This window comes from Hoplias malabaricus, chromosome Y (genome assembly GCF_029633855.1).
Source record: "Hoplias malabaricus isolate fHopMal1 chromosome Y, fHopMal1.hap1, whole genome shotgun sequence".
In the NCBI taxonomy this organism is placed as follows: domain Eukaryota; kingdom Metazoa; phylum Chordata; class Actinopteri; order Characiformes; family Erythrinidae; genus Hoplias; species Hoplias malabaricus.
In genome coordinates, this window is record NC_089820.1 from 18,942,420 (window position 1) to 18,969,824 (window position 27,405).

Below are 27,405 nucleotides of genomic sequence, written 5' to 3' on the forward strand. Positions count from 1 at the left end.
TAGGCTATTCATTTCCACTGTGATGTTTTAAAAATTTTGTAATTGTACACAATCTGTCATTAGGTTTAATTCTACAATACATTCTTAAAGCCAGTAAAAATCTAATGTCTACACAAACAATAATGTACAATCACAAAACCAATACATTTACACATACCCACCTCTTTATCCTTCAGCAGTTTTGCTCCATCCGTAAATGCTACTGAACTTCTTTTCTGAAAGAAGTTCAACAGGGCAGTATATCAAAACAGATGTTTATGTGTTAATATGGGATAAAAAGAAACGCGTTCAAAACAAAGCAACAAAGGGGATTTCATAGTAAATGTCAGTTACACTGACCTGCCTGTGACCCAACCAAAGGAAAATTAACATTTTCTCAGTACTAAGGCATAGACCACACTAAATGCACTCTTAGAAACTTTTCCTTCAAACTAAGACACAATATTAGCCTACTGGCCAAAGTAGCTAGCAATTTTACCCCTAATGGAGTCTACAATGTCCCATTTTAGGTTTGTCTGATATTCAGTTATATTGACTGAGTGTAAAGTTATATTGATCTAACATATTTAATAGATTTTTTCACCTGCAGTCATTTGATTGACAAATGTCCAATCTCTATAATTGTCTGAGTCAGAATTTGAAAGCAGTCACCTTTTTCGTAATCACATGTGTAGGTTTCTGTGACAGATTCTGACATGCATTTTGTGGGGAAAAAAATGTCCATGTGATATAAGATTTAGAATATAGATTGAAAAAATGTATTTAAACAAAGCTTCAGATGTGAAGGCCACTGGAAGAGCAACTGACACATTAGCTTTACTCTTTGATAGAAGTGCATCGCCCCAATATATTTCACGTTTTGTGTAAAAATAGGGTGACCAGACGTCCTCTTTTACCCGGACATGGCCTCTTTTAGACGTAATATGTCCGCGCGGAATTTCAAAAACGTCCGCGGGGATTTTGTTTTTCTAGAGCTTACATAGAATTGTGAGAAGCGTTTCGTTCAAACTAGTCCCGCATTCCCCTACTCCGATTGGTTCGCTTGAGTGAGAAGGGGGAGTGGAGAAGTAGCCTAAAATCTTCTGATTGGACGGTCTGACGGTAGAGCTACCGTTATTGGTCGATAACTTTCTCTGTAAACATTTAATTGGTCAGTCTGCACGTCAGCAGTCGTCCACCCCCCCCCCCTTTGTTTATTTGAACAGAGCTGTAGTGTTTCATTACACGCCAACTCAGTCCGTGAACAGTAATGAGCTGCATTTACTGTTACTTTGAAATACACCATAGGTGTTATAATATGCATTGGTGGTCTTAAGTGAAAAATCTAAAAGTGATTTATGTTTTGTATTTCTGTACACATTGTATATATCATCAGTAATGTCTTTATTGAACTGTGCAGCAAAAAATGTTCTGATGTGTTATGATTTCATCACCGTAAAATCTCACACAGGTTAATTGTAGCTTGGATGATGAATCTATAGTTCTGAATTAAAATGCGTTTATGTTTCTAAACCATAGACATACAGTAGTACTCTGCACTAAGATGTTTCACCTCAGTGACTCTATCTGCATATTGCCCTCCTACTCGAGTTATTCTGGAGAGGTACTTTTTGCTTGAGTCATTGTTTCATAGAAATAATAATTTAAAAAATTGTTACTGGCGGATGGATTCAGGTTAATTCCCTACAGCTGCAGATAATTGGGATTGCCTACAGGTGGTAGTATTAACATTCATTTGATGTTTTGGTGTTAGTTATTGACAAAGAGTAAGATAAACTGGTATGCGGAAAGACAGACTGACTGGTAAACGGATCGACTGACATATACTGATATATACTGAAGGACAGACTAAAGATTTAGGAGAAGGCTGACACGCACACATAGGTAGACTGACTGAAAGAATGCCTGACTAACGCCCCAAGTCTGTCGTATAACAGCTGAAGTACTAACAGTGGCGCAATAACCTTCACAGCCACTTAACCCTGCGTGCTAGGAATTAATAACTGCCCTTTATTTGACTGTTTCGTCCCTGTGGGTAAAAAAGTCTGACCTGAATTATTTGGAGGACTGTTTGCGTATTAACCCTAAAGCACCAATGAGTATCTGGTTCTTTTGTGGAATCACCCAAGGATATAACGAGGGTTTTTTTTTAATGGCATGAATCGGCTCCCAACATTCACCTAAAAGTACAGGATCTGCTTGCCAATGTTCACCTAATAGATTCGAGTCTAATTCAACGTTCACTTTAAAGCACCGACGCTGGCTAACAACGTCAACTTAGAAGAATCGACTCTGACTTAAAACGTTCACATTAAAGAGCCGATTCTGGATCCCAACCCCCACTTTAAAGAGCCGATTCCCAACATAAATTTGTCTCAGATCTAAACAATCACCTAAAAGCAAGACTCAAAGAATCGACTCGTTCACAAACGACACATAACCACTAGCCAGAGTTAAAGTTCATATTGGAGCTAGAAATCGTGTTATCTTAGCGTGCTCTGATTATTGAACATGCTAGTCGTTTTTGGATATATCTACCACCATTGCTGTCACGATGGATAAAGTAATTTATGTCAATACATCGTATTTAACCGCTGAATCTTCAGTGTATGACTGATTTGCGGACCATAATAATAGAGGTGAACGTCAAGACAAGTTACCCAGCTCAGTTAGCAAACGGCGACAGTGATTTGGCCAGTCTGTCCAGCATCGAAACTCAAGAAATTCAGATGTCACGAAGGTGGCATATGCGAACACGTTTGGACTACGGAACAGTAAAATGGATTAGGTCAACATTTCAGTGGGGAATTTCACGTTAAAAGAGCGGCTTGGCTAACCCTGCTACATAGCCTAGCGACGCCAAAACACCAGGTAAGTTTACAGCTCTGCTAAACATTCCTGATTCTTTACCTTCTGCTTTTCGTCAGAGTTCACGTTACCGTTGGCTTTAAACCACATTACCGTGCTTTAATAAGGCGTATCAAATGTGTCTCCACTGTCTCGTGACCTAACCTGAGAAACTAGTAGTGATTCTTTCATTAAGGAAAGTTTTATTTCAGTCTGACAATTCATGCAGATAACACTGAAGCCATGTTCCAACAGACATGGGGCTGAAGTTGTTTTCCGTTACTCGGCAATTTCTTCTTAACGTTATCCGTGTTTTGTTGCACGCGCCAGCGTGAAAGTGCTGCACCATTTAAGGTGGAACGGAAAATCCTAATAAGAAGCTGTAGAAGAGGAAGCCAACTTCAGCCCCGTAGCTAACGTTGACTTACAGCAAGATGCATGAATAAAATTAATGTCGTGGTCGTTTAATTACGTTAATTGGCGCCTTTTGCCTTCAAATCTAAGTAAGCTCGAAAGTAAAAAGAGCGTGAATGTGAAGAGATCCTGACTGCTAGCTGTCAATATTAACGATAGTTGTCCACGAGAACTTCACATGACAACTGGGCCTTTGGCTCCTTTCAGACTTGCTGGAGGGCGGTTTTGTGGAGAATGGGCTGTATTTGACCTCATTGTAACGTTAGTTGCCTTGTAAAATGAACTGTATAGTTCGGGTAGAATGACAGAGACCATATTTAATATCAGTTGTTGAAAGTTTCTCCTGGCGGAAACGAGTCGCTTTGCTGTGAGAGACAAGACTCACGAAGGCTGGGGCTGACACTCTCTCTCTCTCTCTCTCTCTCTCTCTCTCTCTCTCTCTCTGTGTGTGTGTGTGTGTGTTTGTGTTTTATTTATTTAATATTGTGCAAAACACTGAACCTTTAGTGTGCTATTAAATATAAGCCCTTTAACCAATGCTTTTAAATGAGTTCATTAGTGGTCATTAATTAGGCCATAAGAGTTTAAAATCATCAATAAACCATTAGCTTATACTCTAAATTAGTTTTAATAACAAGTTCAGTTTTTAATGATAGAGAAGGCAAAGCAAGTAGCCAGAAAGGTCAGTGGACTTAGTATATGTCAAGCAACAGGTCAGTCATACTCTTTGTATGTGTGTTATAACTGTTTATTAATTATTTTTAACATGTGCGTGCCTAATCAATATCCATCAATGTGATTTAACAATAGAGCTGGATGTGTGCTCAGTGTTTGGCAAGTAACTGGTTCCTGATGTAATTTGTTTTTTTTAATGTTTATTAGTGATTTTTAAGATGTATATAACAAGATCAGTAATTTTTATTGTATACTGTTATAAAATATATAAACATTAGGTAAGTAGACACTTAGGGTCAGAAAGACTGGTCAAAGTTGAAGCTGATTGTGTCTCGTTTATCTATATTTTTGTGCATTTCTTACATTGATTAAGCAAAATAAATATAGACAAAAAAGCAAAATTCTTTAGTTATTATCATGGATATCTGGACAACGAATTGATTGAGAACAGAACAGGAATTTTACATACGTCTTTGCAGCATGGAATTGTTGCAGTGGGTTAATGCACATACCATCTCAGTCTGACTGATTAAACAGCTCTTCAAAAGCAAGATTTGAATTACAGTAATTTAAAATGTAAGAGCTGGAGTTGCACTTTAATTATGTATGGCACCAGCTGAAAACAAGCTCGGTATATTTCTAAAGTCAATGTTCAAAATTTTGTCTCTTAGAAACAAGGAGGTGGTCACCATATGATGGTTGATCTGTGTATATTCATTTGCCGGAGGTGAGGAGAATGAGTAAATATAAATATTATGATGTTCCAAGACACCAAGAATAGATACAAAGCACACAAACTTAAAACACTATAAAAACCTAGAATGAAGTATGATGTTTATTCAGTGTTTTTTATACACTGCATTACAGTAGTTTCAGTTGAATATGATTATTCATACCCTCTTTTGATGGAGCATGCAGGTTGTCAAGTGTTTTTAAATAAAGACAGCATCTATCACTGGCATTGACGTGCGTGCTGTGTCTCAGATGATCTAGTGCTTCCTACATAGTGCACTGTGTGGGGGATTAAACTATGGTTAATGCACCTAAAAATGACATAGACGTTAAAAGAGCTGTGGAAGTGATAGCTGAATATAAGTGTGTTTGTATTAGACAAATTGCTCAGTACCCGGTTGTATAATCTGTTATTTTAGGACCTACATTGTGCACTACACAGGGTTTAGGGACCCCATAAACAAAGTGAGACTGAGTCTTTTACATTACGGACAGATCCAGGTCACTTACATTTATGAATGTGGACTGTTAAGATGAAAAACAATCTGAGCAAAATCTGGAATGGATTAATAGCCTGTGTCTCTAAGTTGTCTATGCAGGCTGTATGAAATTAATTTGTAAGTAATGAGAACAAGCAACATATAAAGACAACTTAATAAAAGAACCCCCAATTTGATGAATTCAATGCGTAGGGATTTTATATACCTTGAAATTTATGTGTGAATTATTTTCAGCAGATCACGCAATAGGGTAGACAACAACGCTATAGGCCTGTATCCTCCCGGCCACATCACTACATGCGTTGTTTACATCTGAACAAAATAAACTTTGTTGGGTGAGAGATCAGAGTTTGTGTGGTTTACCCTTTCTGTAACCACTGAAATGAGTTTGCTGTTGTAAGAAAGATCTCATTGACTAAACTGAGTTTGTCGCTAATGCTTGCTTATTTTAGCATGACGAAGGAAGGGCGTCTTTCAATGAGCACTTTCCACAATGGCCGTAATTTCTAGCTTCTTTGAAGTTTGTTGTTTTATTTCTGAACTTACAGGGACTGTAATTTACCTTGGATTAAAGCCATTCATCAGGGTTCATCTCTAATGATAAATTATATTTTTGTTTGTTTTTAGTTGTGATGTTTGTTGCTTACATTGTGCCCTTGTACACTGTACTCACAAAAGCCACATTCTCTGAGCATCCTGTCCCCCGCCCCATCATTTTTTCCTTCTCCCTCTTTATTCTGAATATTATCTTGTGCTCTGCCTGGTAAGTACATTACCAGTAATGCCCAGTGGCAGCTTTTGTTATTTAAGCTGTTCATACTCTAGAGAGAGGGTTGTTTTATGCTCTGTCCCAAAGGCTAATAAATGTTTCAGTTGGTCTAGGGCAGTGATGTTATGAGCTGCTAATCTCAAGGCTCCTCAGGCAGTGTCAGGAGTTTGTGACTACACCGTGGAGGTGTGCTCTTTGTGGTTTCCTTCGGTTACGTCACTTCCCAGTAGCTGGCCATTGACATGATGTAGCCTAAGTAATTTAATTCAGAAGGTAGTTGGCTTTTGTCATTTTTATGTGTCATTTTATATTTAAAAAGTGTAAAAAACAAAAAAACATATTGCTTGTCGATAGTACAGATGATTAATCGAGCAACTTCAAGGCAATGAACCAACAAACAACAGTGGAAAGATATTGGTTTGCTTGTGAGTACATTTCTTCTGGTAACTGTTATCACACTCTGCTCTGTGGTGAGTGTCAAAACAGTAAAAGGGAAACCCAAAAGATGAATGAGTAATGCTGTAGCAAAAACGAATACTGATGCTGAAGTTGATTCAGAAATGATAAATAAAATGCATTGTATTTATTTGTCTGTTTTTATATTTAGAACATTCATTTTTTATACCACAAAATCTGTAGACTAAATAGTAATAGTAAATATAGTAAATAGTATTTTAATAGTAAATATTTGATAACATGGAATATTAACAATTTAAATAACACCAATTAGCAATAGAATTACAGCCAGCTGCTTATATCTCAATAGCTTTGTCCATTTTCATCATCTCCACTTCCAATATGCCACACTTTGTTGTTCTGCAATTGCAGATTGTAGTCCACCAGTGGCTCTGCATACTTTGTTAGCCCACTTTTAACCTGTTCTTTAATAATTATGACCCCCAGAAGACCACAACATTCACAGTGGACAGTTCCCAGTGTACTGCAGTGAAACTGAAATGGTGGTGGTCAGCTGTCTTCCCTGGTGTAAAAGGCCATACCTTACTCCACTGGCACCGTTAATGCATGCTTAGTGCCACCAGTTCCATGTGATCTTTACGTGCTACATCACCAACAACCACAACGCCTCTGCAGTGTATTTCCCCAAGTAGTCTGTGCTCTCCTTATCCACAACAATTGACTAGATGTATCAGCTTTTCTGATGACTTCTTCACAGCTGCCCTTAAAATTTGTAATTAGAGGCCATTATACTTGAAGTATGACAGGTAGCCTTTCACCACAGCAGATGTTTGTTCATTCACACTGCCATTATTATACATAATGGCTGCCTGTTAACTGCATTAACAGTTATTATTTCACTAGAATGCAAATTTTATAAAATTCTGAATAATATCAGAGTAAACCCATTAAATGATTGTAAAACTGTGTGATGGGTTAAGAGTAAAAATAGGTATTTGTTTTTAGTTAACTGTATCTGCTATTGTCTTTAGATGAATGTTGCCCCTTGAACCCCAGCCGCTCACGTGTCGGTAACGGACATGGAGTCAGCCGCTTGCCCCCCAGCACACCAGAATGGTGATGTTCATCGGCAAGAACGCGTGGCAAAACCGTCCACCACTGCTCTGAAGATTCATCTCTACCACAGCAGCCAGAGTGAACCAGAACGTGCCCCACTCTGCTATCCGCCAGGAGAGTATGTGGCTGAAGAACTGGCCATTGATGCAGCCAAGGAGTGCGGTAAGAGAAATAGAAAAAATGAAGCAGTAGCAATTGGTCAGCAGGATTTAATTGTTGCTGTTTTAGTTTAAAATCATGCCTTTATTTTTTTTTGGTCTGCTTTTACAACATAAGTAAATTAGATTAAATTGATACCAATTGAACTACAAAATGTTAAAATAAACCATAGTCTCCATCTTAATAACTGTATTAACTAGCTGTTAGGTTCCAGTAGCTGTTGGCTCTCCTGGCCAGAGCTTGACAATTAACAAAAATAGCAGCACTTCTAGAGACTGGCTCAAATGTGTTTTGATAGTGGTGGCATTAAGAATGTGTGTGCTTGGGTGGACCCTGTCGGTCCACCTCTATTTACACTCTATTAATATAAACACACAGTTCATCAAGGAGGAATTTATCTTAGAGCATGGTACAGATGTGAGATGTTCAGTGGTGTTTAAAAGTGACGCAACACCTTTCATAAGTGCACCTACTGAGGCTTATTTTGGTTATAAAAAATATATTTTATTTGAAATATAGTACTTGTTTAAATGAGGTATGCCAAGATATGATAACATTGATATGATGTACAACATGCTAATAATAACAATGTGTAGTATAAAAAACATTTTTACATTTTATTAGCTTAACTTAATAACTAAGTAGGTGCTCTTGTTAGTTCTACAATTACAGATGGTAGTTAATCATGACAATTCATTATGTATTTACTTTGCTGCACATGAGCATAACATTTAGGCTGCTCTAAAAAGTAAAATTTTGCTTACTGGGCTTTGAGATCTTTATAGATGAACGTGTATTTAATAATAACTTTCAGATTTTAAGCTGAATTGAATTGAAGCTGTGTTAGTAATTAAATTGTTTGACTGGCTCTGCTCTGATGCTGCTTTTGAAATATCTCTCTTCTTTACAGGAGTCTCTCCAGTCTATTTCAGCCTGTTCAGCCTTTACAGAGAAAGTGACAGGGTCTGGTTATCACCCAACCACATCCTTCATTTGGATGAGTTGGCCAAAGAGAGTTTGATCTTCAGAATTAGGTACTTACAACACATTAAAGTGAGGACTGTTAAGGGAGTGCCTGAAGTAGCATAAAATGTTTTGTCTGCACACTGTTCTTATCTAAATACATGCTGAATTTTTATTTATAAGACATGATGGTCAACATGAATTCAGACCAATTCAGACATTATTTTGTGGAAATAAATCAAGCAAAAATATGTGAAAAATAAATTATACACACACACAATATATATAAAAAAGACCTGTCAATCTTTAATAGCTGTTTGTTAATACGCTGGCTACACCTAGCAACTCTTACATTTTTCTTTGGTATGAAGAGCAGGTTTGCCTAAATAATGTTTTTGACAGTTTAATTTTTCAAACAATGGATGGGAACACTTTTGGCCTAGAGGTGATTTATGCACGTGAAATGTATATGTACTGACATCACAGCAAGTATGGTGTGTTTTTCCCCATAGGCAGTATTTTGTCAATTTTTGCTAAATGGCTCTGAACTGCCTAGTTTTTTCAGTTTTAGTTTTTTGCAAAATTACACACCTTTTATGGAGAACCCTTTGAATATTTCCCTCAAACATCCTGGGCCTCTTTTTTTATTTTATTTATTTATTTAATATTTTTTTCTCCCCAATCCCTGTGAGTGTGAGTGTGTGTGCTCACTCATTCAGTCACAGGCAAGTTCCATTTGGTGCTTTACCCCTTAAAACAATTTAGAAAACTGTTCCCAAGCTTCTCCAAGACTGTTTATATTATGCAGTAGGCGTTCATGTAAACTATTTTAGATAAGAGCCACAGTTGTGTCTTAATCATGTTGTTGCTTACAGGTACTACTTTCCTGTGTGGTATAGCTCTGGAGGCTCTCGAGCTTACCGATGTGGTGTTACAAAGGGATCTGAGAGTCCTGTCCTTGATGACCATGTTATGTCTTACCTTTTTGCCCAGGTAGGACCACTTTATTCAACTATTTATAACATCTGAGTGTGATGTATTTCATGTTCTTTCATGTTCAGGAAATATAATTTTGTTGTATGTTATGGAGGTTTTTTTCTTTATTAATGATTCACTGTTTTGTTATTCTTCTATTTTCATACATATTACAAACTATAGAAGTATAAGGGTCAATGAAATAACATCTTAATTACCCCTTTCTCTTCCCTCAAATCCCCTTCTCCACTGGAGTCAGTGTAATATTATGGCATACAAAAGAAAGGAAACGGGGCATGTCTGTTTTCCAACATGCTTATAACCTTTATAATATAATACAACTACCACGTACTGTTCCCAACATATATTTGCAGGTAAAAGATTAAACTGAGTCTTGCCACTCCAGAAGCCTCAGTAATCTTGTAGATAGTCCAAATATTTGCCCCACTTTCGCAAATATATGTCTAATTGCTCCATCATCCTATATGATGGTGTGTGGTGTGTGTTTGTCTGTGAGAGAGAGACAGGGAGAGTGTGTGCAAATCATGTTTAAGTGAGCGAGCAAGCGAGGTAGAGAGAGGCATATGTGAGACTTGATTTCACGACAGTACTCTCGGGATAAACAGACCTTCAGCAGAGCCCATTCGGACCTCTGCAGTGTGAGAAACAGGATGAAGCTCCCACCTTCAAACACGTCTGGCATTTAAAGAAGTAGAGTACTGGGTTAGAAATGAGTAAGCAATACAAACGAAAAAAACAACAACAACAATTAACTACATTGCACTTTTTTGCTGGAAAAAGACTTTAAATAAAGGCATTTATGTTGGGATGCATTCGTTTCATTGGTTTATTTTTTTTGTTGTGGTATTGAAATTGGTATAGAGAATCGTAGAATTGTAGTGGTATTGGTACAGACATTTACATTTTTGGTATTGTGACATCCCTAATCTAGACCACAAGAAATGTAACAATATTGCACAGATCTCAAATGTTTATTTTTATACTGCAAGCTCATAAGATAAATCTAGGCTTAGATTTACAAAAAGACAGTCAAGGCATACAAATCTATGAATAATTAGCATCTAATTAGGGATAGCGTTATCACAAGGCACAGCACTACAACACTCTCTCTATAATGGCCATTTAAAGGGAAAATTAAACATCAACCTGCGTCCCTTATTTTAAACAGTATATATCATAACACTAGTAGAAAACAAAACAGCCGCCAAAGATTACAGAACAATACAGCCCTTTCATAGGAGCCAGACAGTATGGGTATCCTTTATTTGTCGTTTGTTTTGTAAATAAAAGGTCAACATGCATGTTAGATATACCCTGCTCTTATTCAGATTTGACCAACAATAGAAGATGAAAACAAAACCACACTTTGTTCAGACATGTAAAATATATATAAGATCTTTAAATTGTAAAAGAAATATATGTGAACATAAATCAAGTTCAACACTAGTCTAAAAAAGAAAAATGTTTGACTTAGTCATTTTCTCCCAGTTTACTTCTCTCTCTCAGTTAGGGTATAATCACATCTGAAATTAACATGTCTTGCCACATTACATAACAGCACCTGTCTGGACACAGTCTGGCCTAGCGTATAATAATGCTTTCAGTGTGGCTCTGTCTGCAAATTCAGATCTTCAAAAGAGCCATTCTCAAATGCCTGTCAAGTCCCTGAACTCAGCAGGGGGAGATTGCCAGGTAACTGATTCTGCCAACTTCACACTGCATAGTGTTGAGGACTTTTACCCTGAAGGCCACATCTGTGATTTGACTCTTAAAGGAAAATTCCACATCTTTTAAAACATTTCTGTGGAACACAGCATAATTCAATCATTGAGTGTTTCAGAATAGTCTGATGTAAAATGGTGCATTGTAGAGGCATATACAGTCTTCTGTCCAAAATCAATTTGTTACTTTTTATTTGATATCTATAGCAACCAGTGAACATACACGTCTTCACACTGGAATTCTGTGACACTGCTTTGTGGCAACATCAGTTGAAAAAGCGCTATCCAAATAAATTTGATTTGGTCTTGTGAAGCTTTCCCAACCTTGGATAATGCTCTCCACTCTTAACGAAGACATCCTTACAACTTTTAAAGGAATACTGTGGCTTGTTTTGTCTCCTGGTCTCCCCCTACCTGTTGCTGAGTGTAATTAATATTTACAGTACTTTAGTTAAATCAAGTGTCAAGTCTCGCTCTCTGGATTTTCTGTTAATAAATATTTGGCCTGGGGAATGTGGGTAATCAAATAAAATGTTGTTGACTACATGGAAATAAAAAGGTATATATCTTTCAAAATATACATTGGCCTGTATACTGTAATTACAAACAAAGTATAACAGAAAAGCACTTATTACCAGAATCAGTAAACTGTGAGCTTATCCAGCTAAAGTTAGCAAGAACTATCACTTGCCCTCGTTCATCTATAACTCTCAAAAACCTGATCATAACGCTGTCTTCAATAAATCTTGTGTTCCACTGACAAAAAAGGATAACTCTAGCCTTTACAACCAAACAACAACTACAAAAAAGCATTATTAATGCGTACGTCAATGTCTAATGTTTACTATTCCAGCTAAAGTTAGCAAACCCTGACTCACTCATCAGTAACTCTCATAAACCTAATTATAACACTTTCCTCAACAAAACATATTACTAACGACAGCAACATATGAAGAAAATGTAACAACCTGTTATTACTTACTAGTCCAGAAAAGAAAACACATGTGTCTTGTCTCTCTCTGCTCCCTACACTAAGTAAAGTGTATTAACTGTGTGGTCTCTCTTTCTCTTCATTGCTCCCTCTGCCATATTTTGAGGTTAATATAATACAGTGTTCCTTTAAGAAGGATGCAATTTATCATCATAACCAAATCACAGTCTACAAATTATTCATAAGCTCAGAGAACACCATTTTACTGTGTGTATCTTTAAAATGACATCACTTATCTTAAATTATTTCTTCATGGACAGTAAATTTCAGTCCAAAAGTTTCCTCTGCAGTATTAATCACTGTCATGTGATTAAAAAAAAAAAAAAAAGTCCATATGGACTGGGGTATATAAATATTAAATGTGATATCCTGGGTTGTCAAATCCCTTTATGTCAAAGGCTGTTTATATTAGGTGAACCCTCTGTCTTGAATATTCAGGACAAATACTTAAGTTGGATTCAAACCAGCTTAATTATTGGGAGACAAGTTATATTAAGGAGTTGGAGACTGGTGGGATCACCATCATTTCGGGACTGGGCTACAGAGCTGAGTAAAATGGCAACATATGAGAAGTTGTCATAGATGATGGAGCAATTAGATATATATTGGTGGAAGTGGGGCCAATATTTGGACTATCTACAGGATTCTGAGGCTTCTAGAGTGGCAAGACTCAGTTTAATCGTTTACCTGTAAATATAGGTTAGGAACAGTATGTGGGGAATTATATAATCAGTTCTGACCTCACAAATGCGCCTCTGGAAAAATAGCCAAAACTTCCTATAAACACACTCCTAAACCTTATGCAAAGCTTTCCCAGAAGAGCTGAACCTGTTATAGCTGCAGAAGGTGGGTCGACATCACAATTAACCCTATGGTTTAAGAATGGGATATCAATAAATTTCATATGTAACCTCTGGAAAAATTAATTGTACAGCATAGCAGCTTTATAAAATTCTTTTAAATATTGGCTGTGAATTGAAGTCTCAAGCAAGCAGTGGGCTGTCCTGTGGAGTCCACATAATTGTAGAAAAGGTTAGAATTAAGCTGCATTGTTCCAGGAGCTGTACTCACTTTGAACTGCTCAGATTACATAGATTTATGTGTTAGGAAAAAGCCAGTCTCTGGGGAAAAATGCTGTCGTCTCAATGGTTAGACCTGGTTAGATTCTGGCTCTTTCTACAAAGCTTTTTACATTTGTGTAAGCACTGTAAGTTTTTTGGTAAAAGCTGCATTTGTAAATGCTTTTCTGCTTTACACTCAAAGGTTACTTCCTGAATATTGCTGCACAACATCACAAAATGATCGTCATGGATATGTTCCCAAGAAACTAGTCTTAACCAAGAGTACAACCATTGCTGACTCACATGTATTACTTCGACTTTTGCTTAGAATAAGCTGTTCTGATAATTAGCTGAATAGCTGAAAGAAGAGACTGGAGCCAAAAGAAGAAAAACAGTTATAAACGCAAGACCAGATTAGTGTGAATTCTTATCCTCCTGCAAATCAAGCATTAAAATAGTTCTGTTTATCGCTGCAAACTTCAGAATGTTCATCTCCCTGATTATAAAATTGGGAATAGCAGTGTTGCCAAGTTGTAACAGAAACCTTGGACTCTGGCATGCAAGGTTAGTCTGTCTGTGTTGCCAGTTGGGTCGTTTTATGACTCCAATGAGGCCGCTGCTCTCTCGTCACCTCATTACACAGCCTGCCAGGCATAGCGAACCTTGCAGAGTCATTCAGTCCAATGCACAAATGTTTATGAAGGTTTACAAATGATCATTTACATATCTGTGGGTTTAGGCCTCTTTTAAGTCTATGTTCTTCCTTATTTTAACTTCCTCTGCAGTGGAGAAATGACTTTGTAAATGGCTGGGTGAAGCTGTCCAACAGCCATGAGACCCAAGAAGAGTGCCTTGGTATGGCTGTTCTGGACATGATGAGGATGGCCAAAGAGAAGCAGTGCTCATCATTAGATATTTACAATGCCATTAGGTATGAATTTTTGAACCAGTTCTATCTTTCAGCACTTGACCTTGTCTCTGAACTCATTGTTTCCCTAATGTAAGATACCAGGGTGAATGACCTAATTTCTGTTACTGATATCCTGTTTGGTTGTTATCTAGAGTTCCTTATTTCCACCTACGTGCTTCTTAAGGTTTCAGAATGATTAAATCTTTTGAACATTTGCTGTTCAAAAATGTCTTGAATCTCCTAAGTAGGCTGCAGATTCACTCTTTTCACTGACTTTTGTCTGCAGTTACAAGTCCTTTCTTCCCAAGGACATGCGAGTACAAATCCAGGGATACCACATTGTGACGCGCAAACGCATCCGCTACCGTTTCCGGAAGGTGTTGCTGCAGTTCAGTCAATGTCGGGCCACAGCTCGTGACTTGAAGCTTAAATACCTTATCAACCTGGAGGCGCTGGATTCTGGCTTCTTCACAGAGTACTTCCAGGTCAAGGAACCATCAGCTGGCCAAGTCACCATCATTGTCTCTGCAGACAAAGGCATCCAGTGGTGCCGTGAGAAGCACAAAGATGCCAAGCCAGAGGTGAGCTGGCTGAGTTGGCTTGCAAGTAATCTGTGTTGACCTAGTCAGCATGAAGGGTGATGGTTCTCTAACCAGGTCTTGGGGTTCCCCTGATTTGTTAGCAGCCTTGCACATTTTGGCTTCAACACAATTGCAAAAATGCAGGCTGAGGACCAGTTTGGGAAACACTGCCATAGAATGTCACATTCCAGGTTTGGCCTAGCACAACACTGTGAAGTTTAGCACTCTTTGTCATTTACCATGGGCAGCAAGAGGGAAAAATGTCTGTAGAGCGGTTTGAAATCCCACAAAATAACCTGGCTTGTGTATGAAGCACCTAAAGGCTTTCTCAGATAGCATTTTATGCAGCCATAAGAAGACATTGTAAGTGTGCAGTGTGAGAATTGAAGATAACGACATTTTTTCTTTAAAAACAAACCAATTAAAGTTAAATTAACAGATGCTCAAGTAATGAGCTACTTTCTCACACAAATTAAATGTGCCAGAGATACTGAAACAGTATAGGCTAGTTTTGCAGGGTTTCTATGTTTGTAGGCAATAATTAGTTGCAAATGTTGGTTAGTTTGTGGCTGATCTTTCCATAATGGCACTTGTTTGATATGATAGCAGCAGCTAATTTGCTCTTTATTAATGTCAAATGTGGAGCTTGTACATGGGATTACTTATAGAGGCTTTCAAAAACTCTGGGAAAACTGCATCAACCACTTTTACACTCAGCAATTAAACATTAAAATCACATTTTTGTTTCTATACACATTGTCCATTTACACACACACACATTAAAATACTACAGTTATACTTGGTTGCTTTGCCTAATTTTTATGCCCCTGTACACCTGTGGTTGGCACCACCAGATATTAATTGGCTAGGTGTACCACTCTCAGCACTGCAGTGACACAGATGCAGCTAGTGTGTGTTGTGTTTGCATGAGGAAAGGATGCTATCAAAGTATACAGAGCAACAGATGGACTATTGTCTGTATTTCTAGAACTACAAAGTTTACCCATATGATTAGAGAAGCTGCTAAAATGGACGCTGAGTGTAAAAACAAAGATGTTATTTTAAGGTTTTTGCTGACAGGAAAATTTTCATGTGTGTTCAGTCAAAATGAAATGCTTTGATAGTGTACAAAAAAGGCAAAATATATGCTTGTACTTCCTGTGCAGGACCTGCAGACATATTGTGATTTCCCTCACATCGTTGATATTAGTATCAGACAAGCCAGCATAGAGGGCTCCAACAAAAGCAGAGTCGTCTCCATCAACAAACAAGATGGCAAGACCCTGGTAAGTGTGTTTTTGAAATGGGTTTTGTTTATATTAATGGAATTTTGGGAAAGAGATTGCTTTCCTATTGTAAATAGAGACATTTGGATATTAATGTTTATCATATTTCTGGTCTCAGGGAAATACAATATTTCAGCTATAATTTTCTTTGTAAATATTTTATTGTTCTTCTTACAAACCAACCCCCATGCCCCTTTATTATCTAGTTTTGTTTACTAATGTACATATGTATCTGTGCTATATTTTGTGTCAGGAGCTGGAGTTCAGCTCACAGATTGAGGCTCTGTCCTTCGTGTCTTTGATCGATGGCTACTACAGGCTGACCATCGATGGCCACCATTACCTCTGCAAGGATGTTGTGCCACCTCGTCTACAGGAGGCCATTGAGAACTTCTGCCATGGACCCATATCGTAAGGCTTAACCTCTACGCATGGAGATATGAGTATTCTCAACAAAGCTAATCAGATAGTATACCTTAGTGAAATACTCCTTAGTATGTTGCATTTGCTAGCTAACCAAAAATGGTATTGTCGAGTATATATTTTTATATTGGGCGGCACGGTGGTGCAGCAGGTAGTATCGCTGTCTCACAGCTCCAGGGACCTGGAGGTTGTGGTTTCAAGCCCCGATCTGGGTGACTGTCTGTGAGGAGTTTGGTGTGTTGTCCCATGGTCCAAAAACACAAGTTGGTAGGTGGATTGGTGACTCAAAAGTGCCCATAGGTGTGAGTGAATATGTGAGTGTATGTCACCCTGTGAAGGATTGTTCCCGCTCTGCACCCAGTAATTCCGGTTAGGCTCCGGACCCACCGTTACCCTGAACTGGATGAGTGGTTACAGACAATGAATGAATGAATAAATTAATTTTTATGTTCAATGAAATTTAGGGCTTAACAACATTTTTCTCTGAATGTTTGCATAGAATGGAGTATTCCATCAGTAAACTACGCAAGGCTGGAAACCAGCGAGGAATGTTTGTTCTCAGATGCAGCCCCAAAGACTACAACAAATTCTTCTTGACTTTCGCTGTTGGGGTATGTTTGCTGGCTGAAATCAAAGAACCTGACAAATCAGAATGCATTTATCAGAGCTCTCAAAATATAGTCACATCCAGTTGTGAAATTTTGACCTCTGAGTGTTTCTAAACCTTGAATTACCAATCAGTATGTCAATATTAAGTCTTTAATAAACTTGTGATACAGGTTAGGTTCTTCAATTAAGTGAATTTCTTGGAAAACCCTTGACGACAAGGTAATTCTAACCACTTAATCATTTCAGATGTATGATGAGGTGGAATACAAACATTGTCTGATCAGTAGGTCAGACAATGGGGATTATGTTTTAAGTGGGACTAAGAGGACCTTCAGAAGCATGCAGGAGCTGCTCAAATGCTACCAAAAGGAGACAGTGAGATCAGATGGCATCACCTTTCAGTTCAGCAAATGCTGCCCTCCCAAGGCCAGAGGTTAGTACTGCACTTGAATTTGTGTGCTAATAAATTAGATGGCAGAACATATTTCATTTGCTGAAATAATTTATAACCTTGAGTTTCCTGTCCTCATTAATTATCACTGCATGAGACAATGATCAGATTATGATTGTGTGTGTATTTATTTATTTTTTGCAGAAAAGTCAAGTCTGCTTGTGTGTCGAAGTAATAAGGGTTGTGAGGTTTCTATCTCACCCTCACTGCAGAGGCAGAACATCAGTCAGATGGTTTTCCACAAAATCAGGAAAGAAGACCTTGAGTTTGTGAGCACTCTCTGTTCTTATTAAGTCATAATTTAAAAAATAAAAAAAGTAGAACAGAGATTTGGCCCATGTTTTACTGCTGTATGCTTTTGAACTGTGATCTCACTGGATAAAAAGTAAAAAACGTATGAAATGAATCTGTTTGTCATCATCTACATTTTAACTAAACACATTTTTCTGTTCCAGGGGGAGAATCAAGGCCAGGGCACATTCACAAAGATATTCAGAGGAATTCGGAAAGAACTCGGTGACTATGGCGAGATGCACAAGACAGATGTCATCATTAAAGTCCTTGATAAAGCGCACAGAAACTATTCAGAGGTGTGTAATAGGCCATCATTTACTGATACTTAGCACTTTAAAGTAGCCAAATACAGTCCTTAATAATGTTCCTCGGCCCCAGATGACTGCAGAACTGTATCCAGATTGGGAAGAACGGTTCCTGCAATCCTCTGTGTAGTCTTAACTATGCTTGCCAGGTCTGTCAGATTCTCTGCAGTGCAGCCGGTGTACTACACTGTAACACAGTAGCAGACAATGCCCCCTGCTTTGCTCTTGTAGAAATTCACTAAGCACTGAGAGGGGTGATTGGACTTTTAAAGCCTTCTTATGAAGAAAAGCCTCCGCTGAGCTTTCTTCCTCAGGTGGTATAGTCCATATCAGTTACTTTGTGATGTGGAGTCCCAAGAAAATTTGTCATTCACCTTCTTTACATCCTTATAATTTACGTGAAGAGTGTGAGGTGTTGTTTTCCTGGTCACTTCACTAAGAGTATTAGAAGAGTATGAGGTTGTGAGTGTAAAAGGTGATACAGGCTGCACTAAGGACATAACCCTATGGTAATGCTGTTTTCAGGGTTAGAGTAGATGATTATGTGGTTACCCACTGGGAAGTTCTGTAGTCTGTTATTGAGAATGGTCTGAAAATAAGGAAACAAATCCACAGTCTTGAATGATATTGTGGGCAAGTTATTTTTGGTGGTTATTGGGATTATGCTCATTGTGAGTCCAATGTTGAAATCAGTTTTGTCAAAAGTCAATACTTATATATTTTCTGGTTTTGTCTGCAGTCCTTCTTTGAGGCCGCCAGCATGATGAGTCAGCTTTCCCACAAGCATCTGGCACTCACCTACGGCATCTGTGTGTGTGGCGAAGAGAGTACGTGTGTATCATATAACTTCTCAGCGTGTTAAGCTAGACATTTAAGCTTATGCCCTCTACTCAACCTTCTCCATTACCCCTGGAGCAGCATGTATTTACTGACCAGCCTTAGTCTGTGCTATTCTTTCTGGATCAGTAGGTTGCTTAACTTGTGCCATGTGCTGTTTCAGACATTATGGTGCAGGAGTTTGTGAAGTTTGGCTCCCTGGACACCTACTTGAAAAAAAACAAGAACTCGGTCAATATCTTGTGGAAACTGGAAGTGGCCAAGCAGCTTGCATGGGCCATGCTATTTCTTGTAAGTGGTCTTTTAAAGTGCAGTGATTGCCTTTTTTCAAAACAAAAAAACAAAGTTGATATTCATTTGCCTGCCCATGTAATACACAGGAAGAGAAAAACCTAGCCCATGGGAATGTGTGTGCAAAAAATGTCCTTCTGATCCGTGAGGAAGACAGAAAAATGGGCAATCCTCCCTTCATCAAACTCAGTGACCCAGGCATCAGCATCACTGTGCTGCCAAGAGAAAGTGAGTTTGTCTCACATTTTGAAATGTTTAATAGAATCACATAGACAGGCACCCGCACAGAGAAGTTAGGTGCAGGGGCTCAAGGGGTATAAAAGGGCACACTCTGTTCTATGCCACCTACTCATCTCCCATAATAACATTAGTTATTTCATCTGTAATGCTGTTTGTAATCATGCAGTCTGTTAATAACATGCATATTGTTCAACTTATACTGACATGCCTATTAAATTATTAAGAGGAGCATATGTCGGTGTTAGCTGTGGTGTGTGATTGTGGGTGTACGATGTGTGTAATATGGATGATACAGTTGAATAAGTGTCCAATGGGAGTGGGGATGGCTATATTTTAACTAGTGTAAAAATGTATTTATGCAACTTAAAAAGTGTTCAAGCCTCAGAGATTACCCCATATATACTTAGAAATGCTCAGTGCTCAGGCAAATATCCAGGGACATTTCATGAATGGTTTGTGTTTATACCAGATGCAATGAAATCGTTTTTAAGAATATATTTCATGCATGCATGCTGCCTTTATGTGAGATCTGGATTTGTTCATGCCCTACTGAATGCATGACCTTCATGAACCTTCAAAGCACATATACCTGGGTCTTTGGCATCATATATTTATTCCAGGAATATTAATAATTTGCCGTTGACAAATACAAAACCCCATTTCCAGAAAAGCTGGGACATTTTTGTACAGCAGAATCTGTGATGTGTCAATTCTCTTTAAGCTGTTTTTATTATTTTTAATGGTGGGGGGGGGGGGGTCATAGAATATTCCAAATACATTTGAATCTTAAAAAACTCATAAACATAATAAGCAGGTGAATTGATAACAAGTGAGGGTATCATGATTGGGTCCAAAAAGGAGCCTCCATTTAAAGGCTGGTTTTTGCAAGCAAAGATGGGATGTGACTCACCACTTTGTGAGAGATGTTTCAAACACAACATTTCATAAACAACATTAGAACTGTTCAGGGCAAGATTTCAATGTATTTAACCAGACAGAAGTCTGTGTAGAGCAACACTGTTGAAGTGCATGGGCTTTGAGCCCAGATGGCATGGCATGAGAAATGGGCTATTATAACTCCCAGAATATATATATTCTGCATACAGGTCCATATTTAAAATGTGCCTACTAATAAATGTAGCTTTATTGGGCTAAATAAAGGAGTAGCCTGTTAGACTCAGTCATATAAATGTTTTACTTACCTGAATAATGTACTGATTCATGATTCATTCAAGTCTGGGATTGATTAATTTCTTGAAGCCACACACACATAATCTACTATATTCTCAGGTTGAGGCTCAGCAGTGTGTTGCCAAAACCCAGTGTGTAATGTGTGTTCACCAAATTCCGGTCCAAAAAGTAAAAATCTTTCCCAGGATTTCGTTTCAACAGCCCTGACAGCTGCCTGATTGGCTTGTAATTATTAAAGGTGTCAGGCATTTGGAATAAAATCCTAGAGTCTATTTTTACTTTTACTTTTTAAGTTTGCTCTTCTGAATGACCAAAAAAGCACTTATGCAGTCGAAGGGTAAAGTGCAGGGGCTCCAGCCTCCCTTGGGATCTGTCTATGCATTTGCCTCCACATTATGTCAACCCCCTTTGACCAGTAGAGGTCAGAAAGGATGACAGTGTTTTTTGTGAACCTAATAAATTGCTTCTATTTTTCTGTACAACCTGTATGTTTAACCTGAAACCTAACTTCCCGGTTCTAGTTTTGGTGGAACGAATTCCATGGGTGCCTCCTGAATGTATTGTGGATCCAAAGAACCTCAGCCTTGCTACGGACAAGTGGAGCTTTGGTACGACACTTTGGGAGATTTGCAGTGGCGGAGAGAAGCCACTAGCTAACATGGACAGCTCCAAGGTTAGGAAACATATGTGTTGGTACAGAACTCTCACCGGTTCTCTATATCATTTATTGTTCTAATTAATAATGTATATTGAATGATAGTTTTACATCAGTTGTTTTATGCTAACTAATCACCAGTTTGATCACAAAGAGGACAGAGGAAAAACTAAATATCTGAGGCACTGTTGTAGATGAAATCCACATAATGTCAATGTTTGAGTTTTGTGCTGAATATTTCCTTACAGAAACACTTGTTCTATGAAAACCGGCACCAGCTGCCTGTGCCCAAGTGGACAGAACTGGCCAACTTGATCAACAGTTGTATGGACTATGAGCCAGCATTTAGGTCATCCTTCAGAGCAATCATTCGTGACCTCAACTGTCTCTCATGTCCAGGTCTGTAGTTTTCTTTCTCTAATTTTCATCTCCACTGTTATGACTTTTCAGTTTATAGTTCTCCATAAAGCTTATAAGAAGGACATAACATTTGGAAAACATGTTCGAACATGCCAGTCAATAGCAATAGTGCTGATCCCTTAATAACAATCCACACATGAAGAGAACCTTGAAATGCTAAGTGCTGTCAGTTCCATCTTAAACCCATCGGTCCTCCTTAAGCCTGACATGTCTGAAGTCCTGTCACTGTAGAGCATTTATAATGATAAATGATCATTTTTCCTTTGTAGACTATGAGATGATGATGATGGAGAGTGACTTGCTGCCCAGTAGAACGGGACTTGCATTTGCCACAGGGGCCTTTGAGGATCAGGAACCAGTGCAGTTTGAAGAAAGACATCTGATTTTCTTACAGCAACTTGGCAAGGTAATGCATTCAAAATAGAATCCATGAATAGCACTTATTCGTCAAATCTGATCATAAAATGGGTGCATATAGCTTTTAATGAGTTTTGTTTAGTGATACACGATATATCTGCGGCTGATATATCATTTGCGGATATCTGGATGTTTTTATGTTATCGGTCCGAAATTGGAATTTTAGCCCATATTGCAACCAATAAATTGACGTCGTTTTTGTGCTTTCAGATATACACTGATGCCTGTAAATACACAACTAATGTGTGTCATGTGGACGGTTACAGTTTCTACAGAGAAAAGTTTCTCGCAATTAAATTTCTCTGTGGTGAAATCTAATTTAAAGTATCAGTGATGCTCAGTTCACACATGCATCAGGTTAAACTACACAAAAGATACTCTCAACCACCACATTGCAGGAGCCCTTCTTATATAAAACACACAAAAATATATATAGTGTCATTCAGCATCTGAATTTATTACTAAAACACGATGATAAACCATTACAGACACTCGCTCAAATGGTCTCTCTCTCCCTGACTCGCTCTGAGACAGTTTATGCTGCGCTCACCAAAACAAACCCGGTGCTGCAGTAATTTGCACCCCTCTAGAAACAATAAATGCGGAACCAGTAATAAATCTTTGATAAAAATATAAAATAACTACAACTAATTAACTTAAAAGATAACATTGAAAAGTACAGAAATGTACAAATACTCAGGAAAAGGCATGTCCTATGACAAACCACAATCAAAATAATTTGTTGTGCTTTAATCGAAAGTGAATTTGCTTTAATTAAGTTATCGGTTAATAATATTGGTATTGGTTACTCCAAGGTGCTAATTATCAGTTATCGTATCCGCCCAAAAGATTCAAAATCGGTGCATCCCTAGATTTGGTTTTTATCAGTTCATCTTAGGTGTATCACTACAAATTCACATCTAGTGGGAATGTTTGTAACAACATGAAAAAATGCTTTATTTGCAGCTAAATAATAAATATCAGTAAAATCAATAATAAGTTGTTTTTCAATGCTGTCAAATCTGCACTTGTACCTAAAAATAGCATGCTTGGGGGCAGCTTGTGGTGCACATCTAATGGTTATGTCCACAAGTTACGTCCTATTCTTTGTTGTGATAAGGGATAAGGGTACAAAGTTTTATATTTAATTATTTCACCCTAATTAATGATTCATAATGAAATGACATCAATAACTGGCTGTGTAATTTCTGTAGGGAAATTTTGGCAGTGTGGAGATGTGCAGATATGACCCTCTGCAGGACAACACTGGTGAAGTGGTGGCAGTAAAGAAGCTGCAGCACAGCACTACTGAGCACATGCGGGATTTTGAGCGAGAAATTGAGATCCTCAAGTCGCTTCAGCATGAGAACATTGTGAAATACAAAGGCGTTTGCTACGGTGCAGGTGGGGCAAAGAGACAATTGCGTAACTCTACTAATGTCATAGTAGTCCTGGTGTAATCTCACTATGGCCATTGCATTAACATGTGTCCTGAGCGACCAGCTCATAAGCGGCCAGCACTAAATACAAGTGTGAATGTGTCTCTGAGGTGCATTATATTTGGTTCACTCAGACTACATTCAGAGATCAGGTCTGTAGAGTCCTGAATCAAATTAAATCACCCAAGACGCATGTTAGTTTATTTAATTTTGATTTAATTTTCCTTGCTTGTAGGTTTGTAGCGTGTTTCATATTGTAGTCTTTATGGTGTCTCATATGTTTAGATTTGCTTAGATCCATTTATGAACTTTCCACCTTAAACGCCTAACAAGCTGCTTAGTTTTCTGTGAACAGAACTGAAAGTGCGGTTTTCTTCCAGGGCGGAGAAACCTTCGGCTTGTAATGGAGTATTTACCTTACGGTAGTCTGCGAGACTACCTCAACAAGAATCGTGAAAGGATTGATCACAAAAAGCTTGTACATTATGCCTCTCAAATATGCAAGGTATTAAAGATTGCAAAAAGATTTGCTTTACATATAATCATTAACTCAGTCATATATATGTTTGTGTGGATTCGTTATTGGCATCAAATTATGTTGTTTTGACACAGGGTATGGAGTATCTTGCAAACAAACGGTACATTCATCGAGATCTGGCCACACGAAACATTTTGGTGGAGAGTGAGTTTCGGGTGAAAATTGGTGACTTCGGTTTGACCAAGGTCTTGCCTCAGGACAAAGAATATTACAAGGTCAAAGAGCCAGGAGAAAGCCCCATATTCTGGTAAGCGTTCATGAGTTTAATTCATTTACATATATTTTACAGGTGAAAGTTGCAATTGATTTTGAATTTTTAAAGAGCCAGTCTTGAATCTGCTTTTATTTTTGGCACATTGTTGTATAGAGTTCAGACTGAAGTTTCTAAGGATGTTAAATGGTTTGCAGGTATGCTCCTGAGTCTTTAACAGAGAGCAAATTCTCAGTGGCATCAGATGTTTGGAGTTTCGGAGTTGTTTTATATGAACTCTTCACTCTCAGTGACAAGCTCTGTAGCCCTCCTACCGTACGTATCACTCTCTCAAGCACTCAGACTCTGTCTTACTATTCGTTGTCATTTCTGTTTTATCTCTTCACATTTTTTTCATAGTTAATTTAAACGAGTTATATTTGGTCTCAGCGTGTGCCTTCCCTGAATTCAAATTAAACAACTTAAGCCGTTGTTTTAGAATCTTGCGCAACAGCACTTTACCTCTAACTCTGTTCAGGTCTTCATGAGCATGATGGGAGGAGACAAGCAAGGTCAGACTATAGTCTATCATCTCATTGAGCTCCTGAAACTAGGGAACCGTTTACCCCAGCCTGTGGGCTGCCCCTCAGAGGTAAGTCACCAATCCTTTAAACCTCTGGCAGCCAGGTTCACTATTGCCATGAGCCAGAGTTATTCCAAAAGTAAATGAGGTGAACATAAATAATTGTCTGATTTTTTTTTTCCCCATTAGATATATGAGATAATGCAGGAATGCTGGGACAGTGACCCCAGCTTTCGGCCGGCCTTTAAGGAGCTCACTCTGCGGGTGGACTTGTTTCGAGACAGCAGCGACTCAGACAGATACACCCAAGTGCCTGCATTTTAAGAGACTTTGTGCTGCTGTGTACATCAGGACCTGAATCCTCAATTTAATTATGTTCTTCAGTGTGCCATCATTGCAGATCTCATTTAAGACATCCTTTATCGTCTGCCAGCTTTTAAGAACATATTTAGCAAAAAAAATAATTTTAACTTCTTCTTCTTACTTTGTTTTTTTTTTTGCTAGCAGTGCTGGCATGCCTCCTAACCCTATCCTACCAAGAAAGAAAGAACTGTGAACAGAAGAAAGCATGAGCACTGCATTCTTTTTATATGTCAAGTGTTTTTATGTACATATATGAAGATTTTATAATTTTATAAAAAAAATGAAATATGTATGCACTGCTGGCTATATTTGAACTGTTCAAAAGCGGTGAAATACAAATGAAGAATTTAAAGAGAGAGAAATAGAGTTTGTTTATAGGTTGTTTTTTTCCATTGTGCAGGTGGTGTCTAATTAAAATGATATATTAATAATATTGAACGTGTTTGAACATATTTTAAAATCTATTTAAATTATTTTATTTACTTTTTCTGGTTGGTTGAGCTCAATAAAATGCTTGTCATGGGTGGGGCATGTTTAAGTTTTCAAATTCACAGATGCAGGCAACCTACCTAAAAGGATGGGGGCAGCGCCATCTAGTGAACGCATTTGATATTTAAGGTCAAGTGGATTTTCATGAAGCCCTCAGTAACCGTCCAGCTCAGCTGCAACAGGTCAATGTAAAGGTCATAACAGATAAATAACAAAAAGAAACGATAGAGAATATTTTCAGGAGAAATGCTGGTAAAAAAAAACAGGCAGAGTGTGAGATAGCTTTTATACTTGCAGCAACCAATTTATATTTTAATATACTGATATTCATTCATTATCTGTAAATGCTTATCCAGTTCAGGGTCGCAGTGGGTCCAGAGCCTGCCTGGAATCATTGGGCAAAAGGCAGGAATACACCCTGGAGGGGGCCCCAGTCCTTCACAGGGCAACACTCACACATTCACTCACTCACACCAACGTGTGTTTTTGGACTGTGGGAGGAAACCGGAGCACCTGGAGGAAACCCACGCAGACACAGGGAGAACACACCACACTCCTCACAGACAGTCACCCAGAGGAAACTCACGCAGACACAGGGAGAACACACCACACTCCTCACAGACAGTCACCCGGAGCGGGAATCAAACCCACAACCTCCAGGCCCCTGGAGCTGTGAGACTGCGACACTACCTGCTGCGCATGGACACCAGTTGTAAAAACATTAAAATTGTGAGCATCAGAAATTATATTTATTATATATATATAAATAAATTATATTTTGCCTTACACTTAGATATTCATAAAACAGCTCCACACAACCGTTGTTGATCGCTTCTCTGGAATACATTGCTGTTTATGAAAAGCATGGTAAATAGGAACTGAAATACAAGTTGTCCCCAGACTACACTTCCACTGTGTATAAAGTACACGTTTGTTGTAGGGCTGATTTATATGGAAAAAATTGTACATCTTGAAAATTGATTTTTAACTCAATAACATGGGACCTAACTGGGTTAAGCTGCCATTAGATGAGTCACCTCAATATGAATCAAAAGCCCCATGTGCTGTGTGAAGCTTGAAATATTTGAAGAACCCTGCTCCTCCATGTGGCATATCTCAAAAAGCTAGAAGGAAAATGAATGCAAAAAGAAAGCAAAGTTTAATAGGCAACACAATAAAACGTTTATGTACCTCTTCATCTATGATCAGTGCTGCGGTGGCTCTACTTGGAATCATTTGCTTTAAGGCAGGAACAAACACTGGACAGGCTGTTGGTCCGTTACAGAGCATCACACACTATCCCAATCACTCCTTTGTTAAGTCAGATGGTGGATAATAACATGGTCTCTAATCCTCTATCAGAAAACAAGGTTTTAACCTCAGATTATTAAATCATTAAAAGTAACTTCAGCCATAAAGCCCACTGTTGTGTTGTACTACTCCACTTTTAGATCAGCTGGAACCTGATCACAATCCTCCTCCTAAACAGCGAAAGACTGCCTCACTGATAATAAATAGGTGAGTGATGCTGT

The 27,405-nt window shown here is 38.2% G+C and overlaps 1 protein-coding gene across 1 annotated transcript; it reads left to right on the forward strand.

The window, feature by feature from the left end:
- The first annotated feature begins 2,142 nt into the window (after positions 1-2,142).
- LOC136678027 (tyrosine-protein kinase JAK2-like) lies at positions 2,143-25,783 on the forward strand. Its single transcript, XM_066655784.1, has 24 exons — positions 2,143-2,871; positions 7,386-7,632; positions 8,540-8,663; positions 9,468-9,585; positions 14,147-14,292; positions 14,558-14,852; positions 16,019-16,138; positions 16,392-16,549; positions 17,061-17,172; positions 17,417-17,603; positions 17,766-17,890; positions 18,077-18,211; positions 18,960-19,047; positions 19,221-19,348; positions 19,438-19,576; positions 21,301-21,452; positions 21,683-21,833; positions 22,124-22,260; positions 23,486-23,675; positions 24,091-24,215; positions 24,323-24,495; positions 24,657-24,774; positions 24,977-25,090; positions 25,211-25,783. Exons 2-24 carry the CDS (start codon positions 7,434-7,436, stop codon positions 25,343-25,345), a joined length of 3,369 nt encoding a protein of 1,122 aa, XP_066511881.1. The 5' UTR covers positions 2,143-2,871; positions 7,386-7,433; the 3' UTR covers positions 25,346-25,783.
- Positions 25,784-27,405: the final 1,622 nt, after the last annotated feature.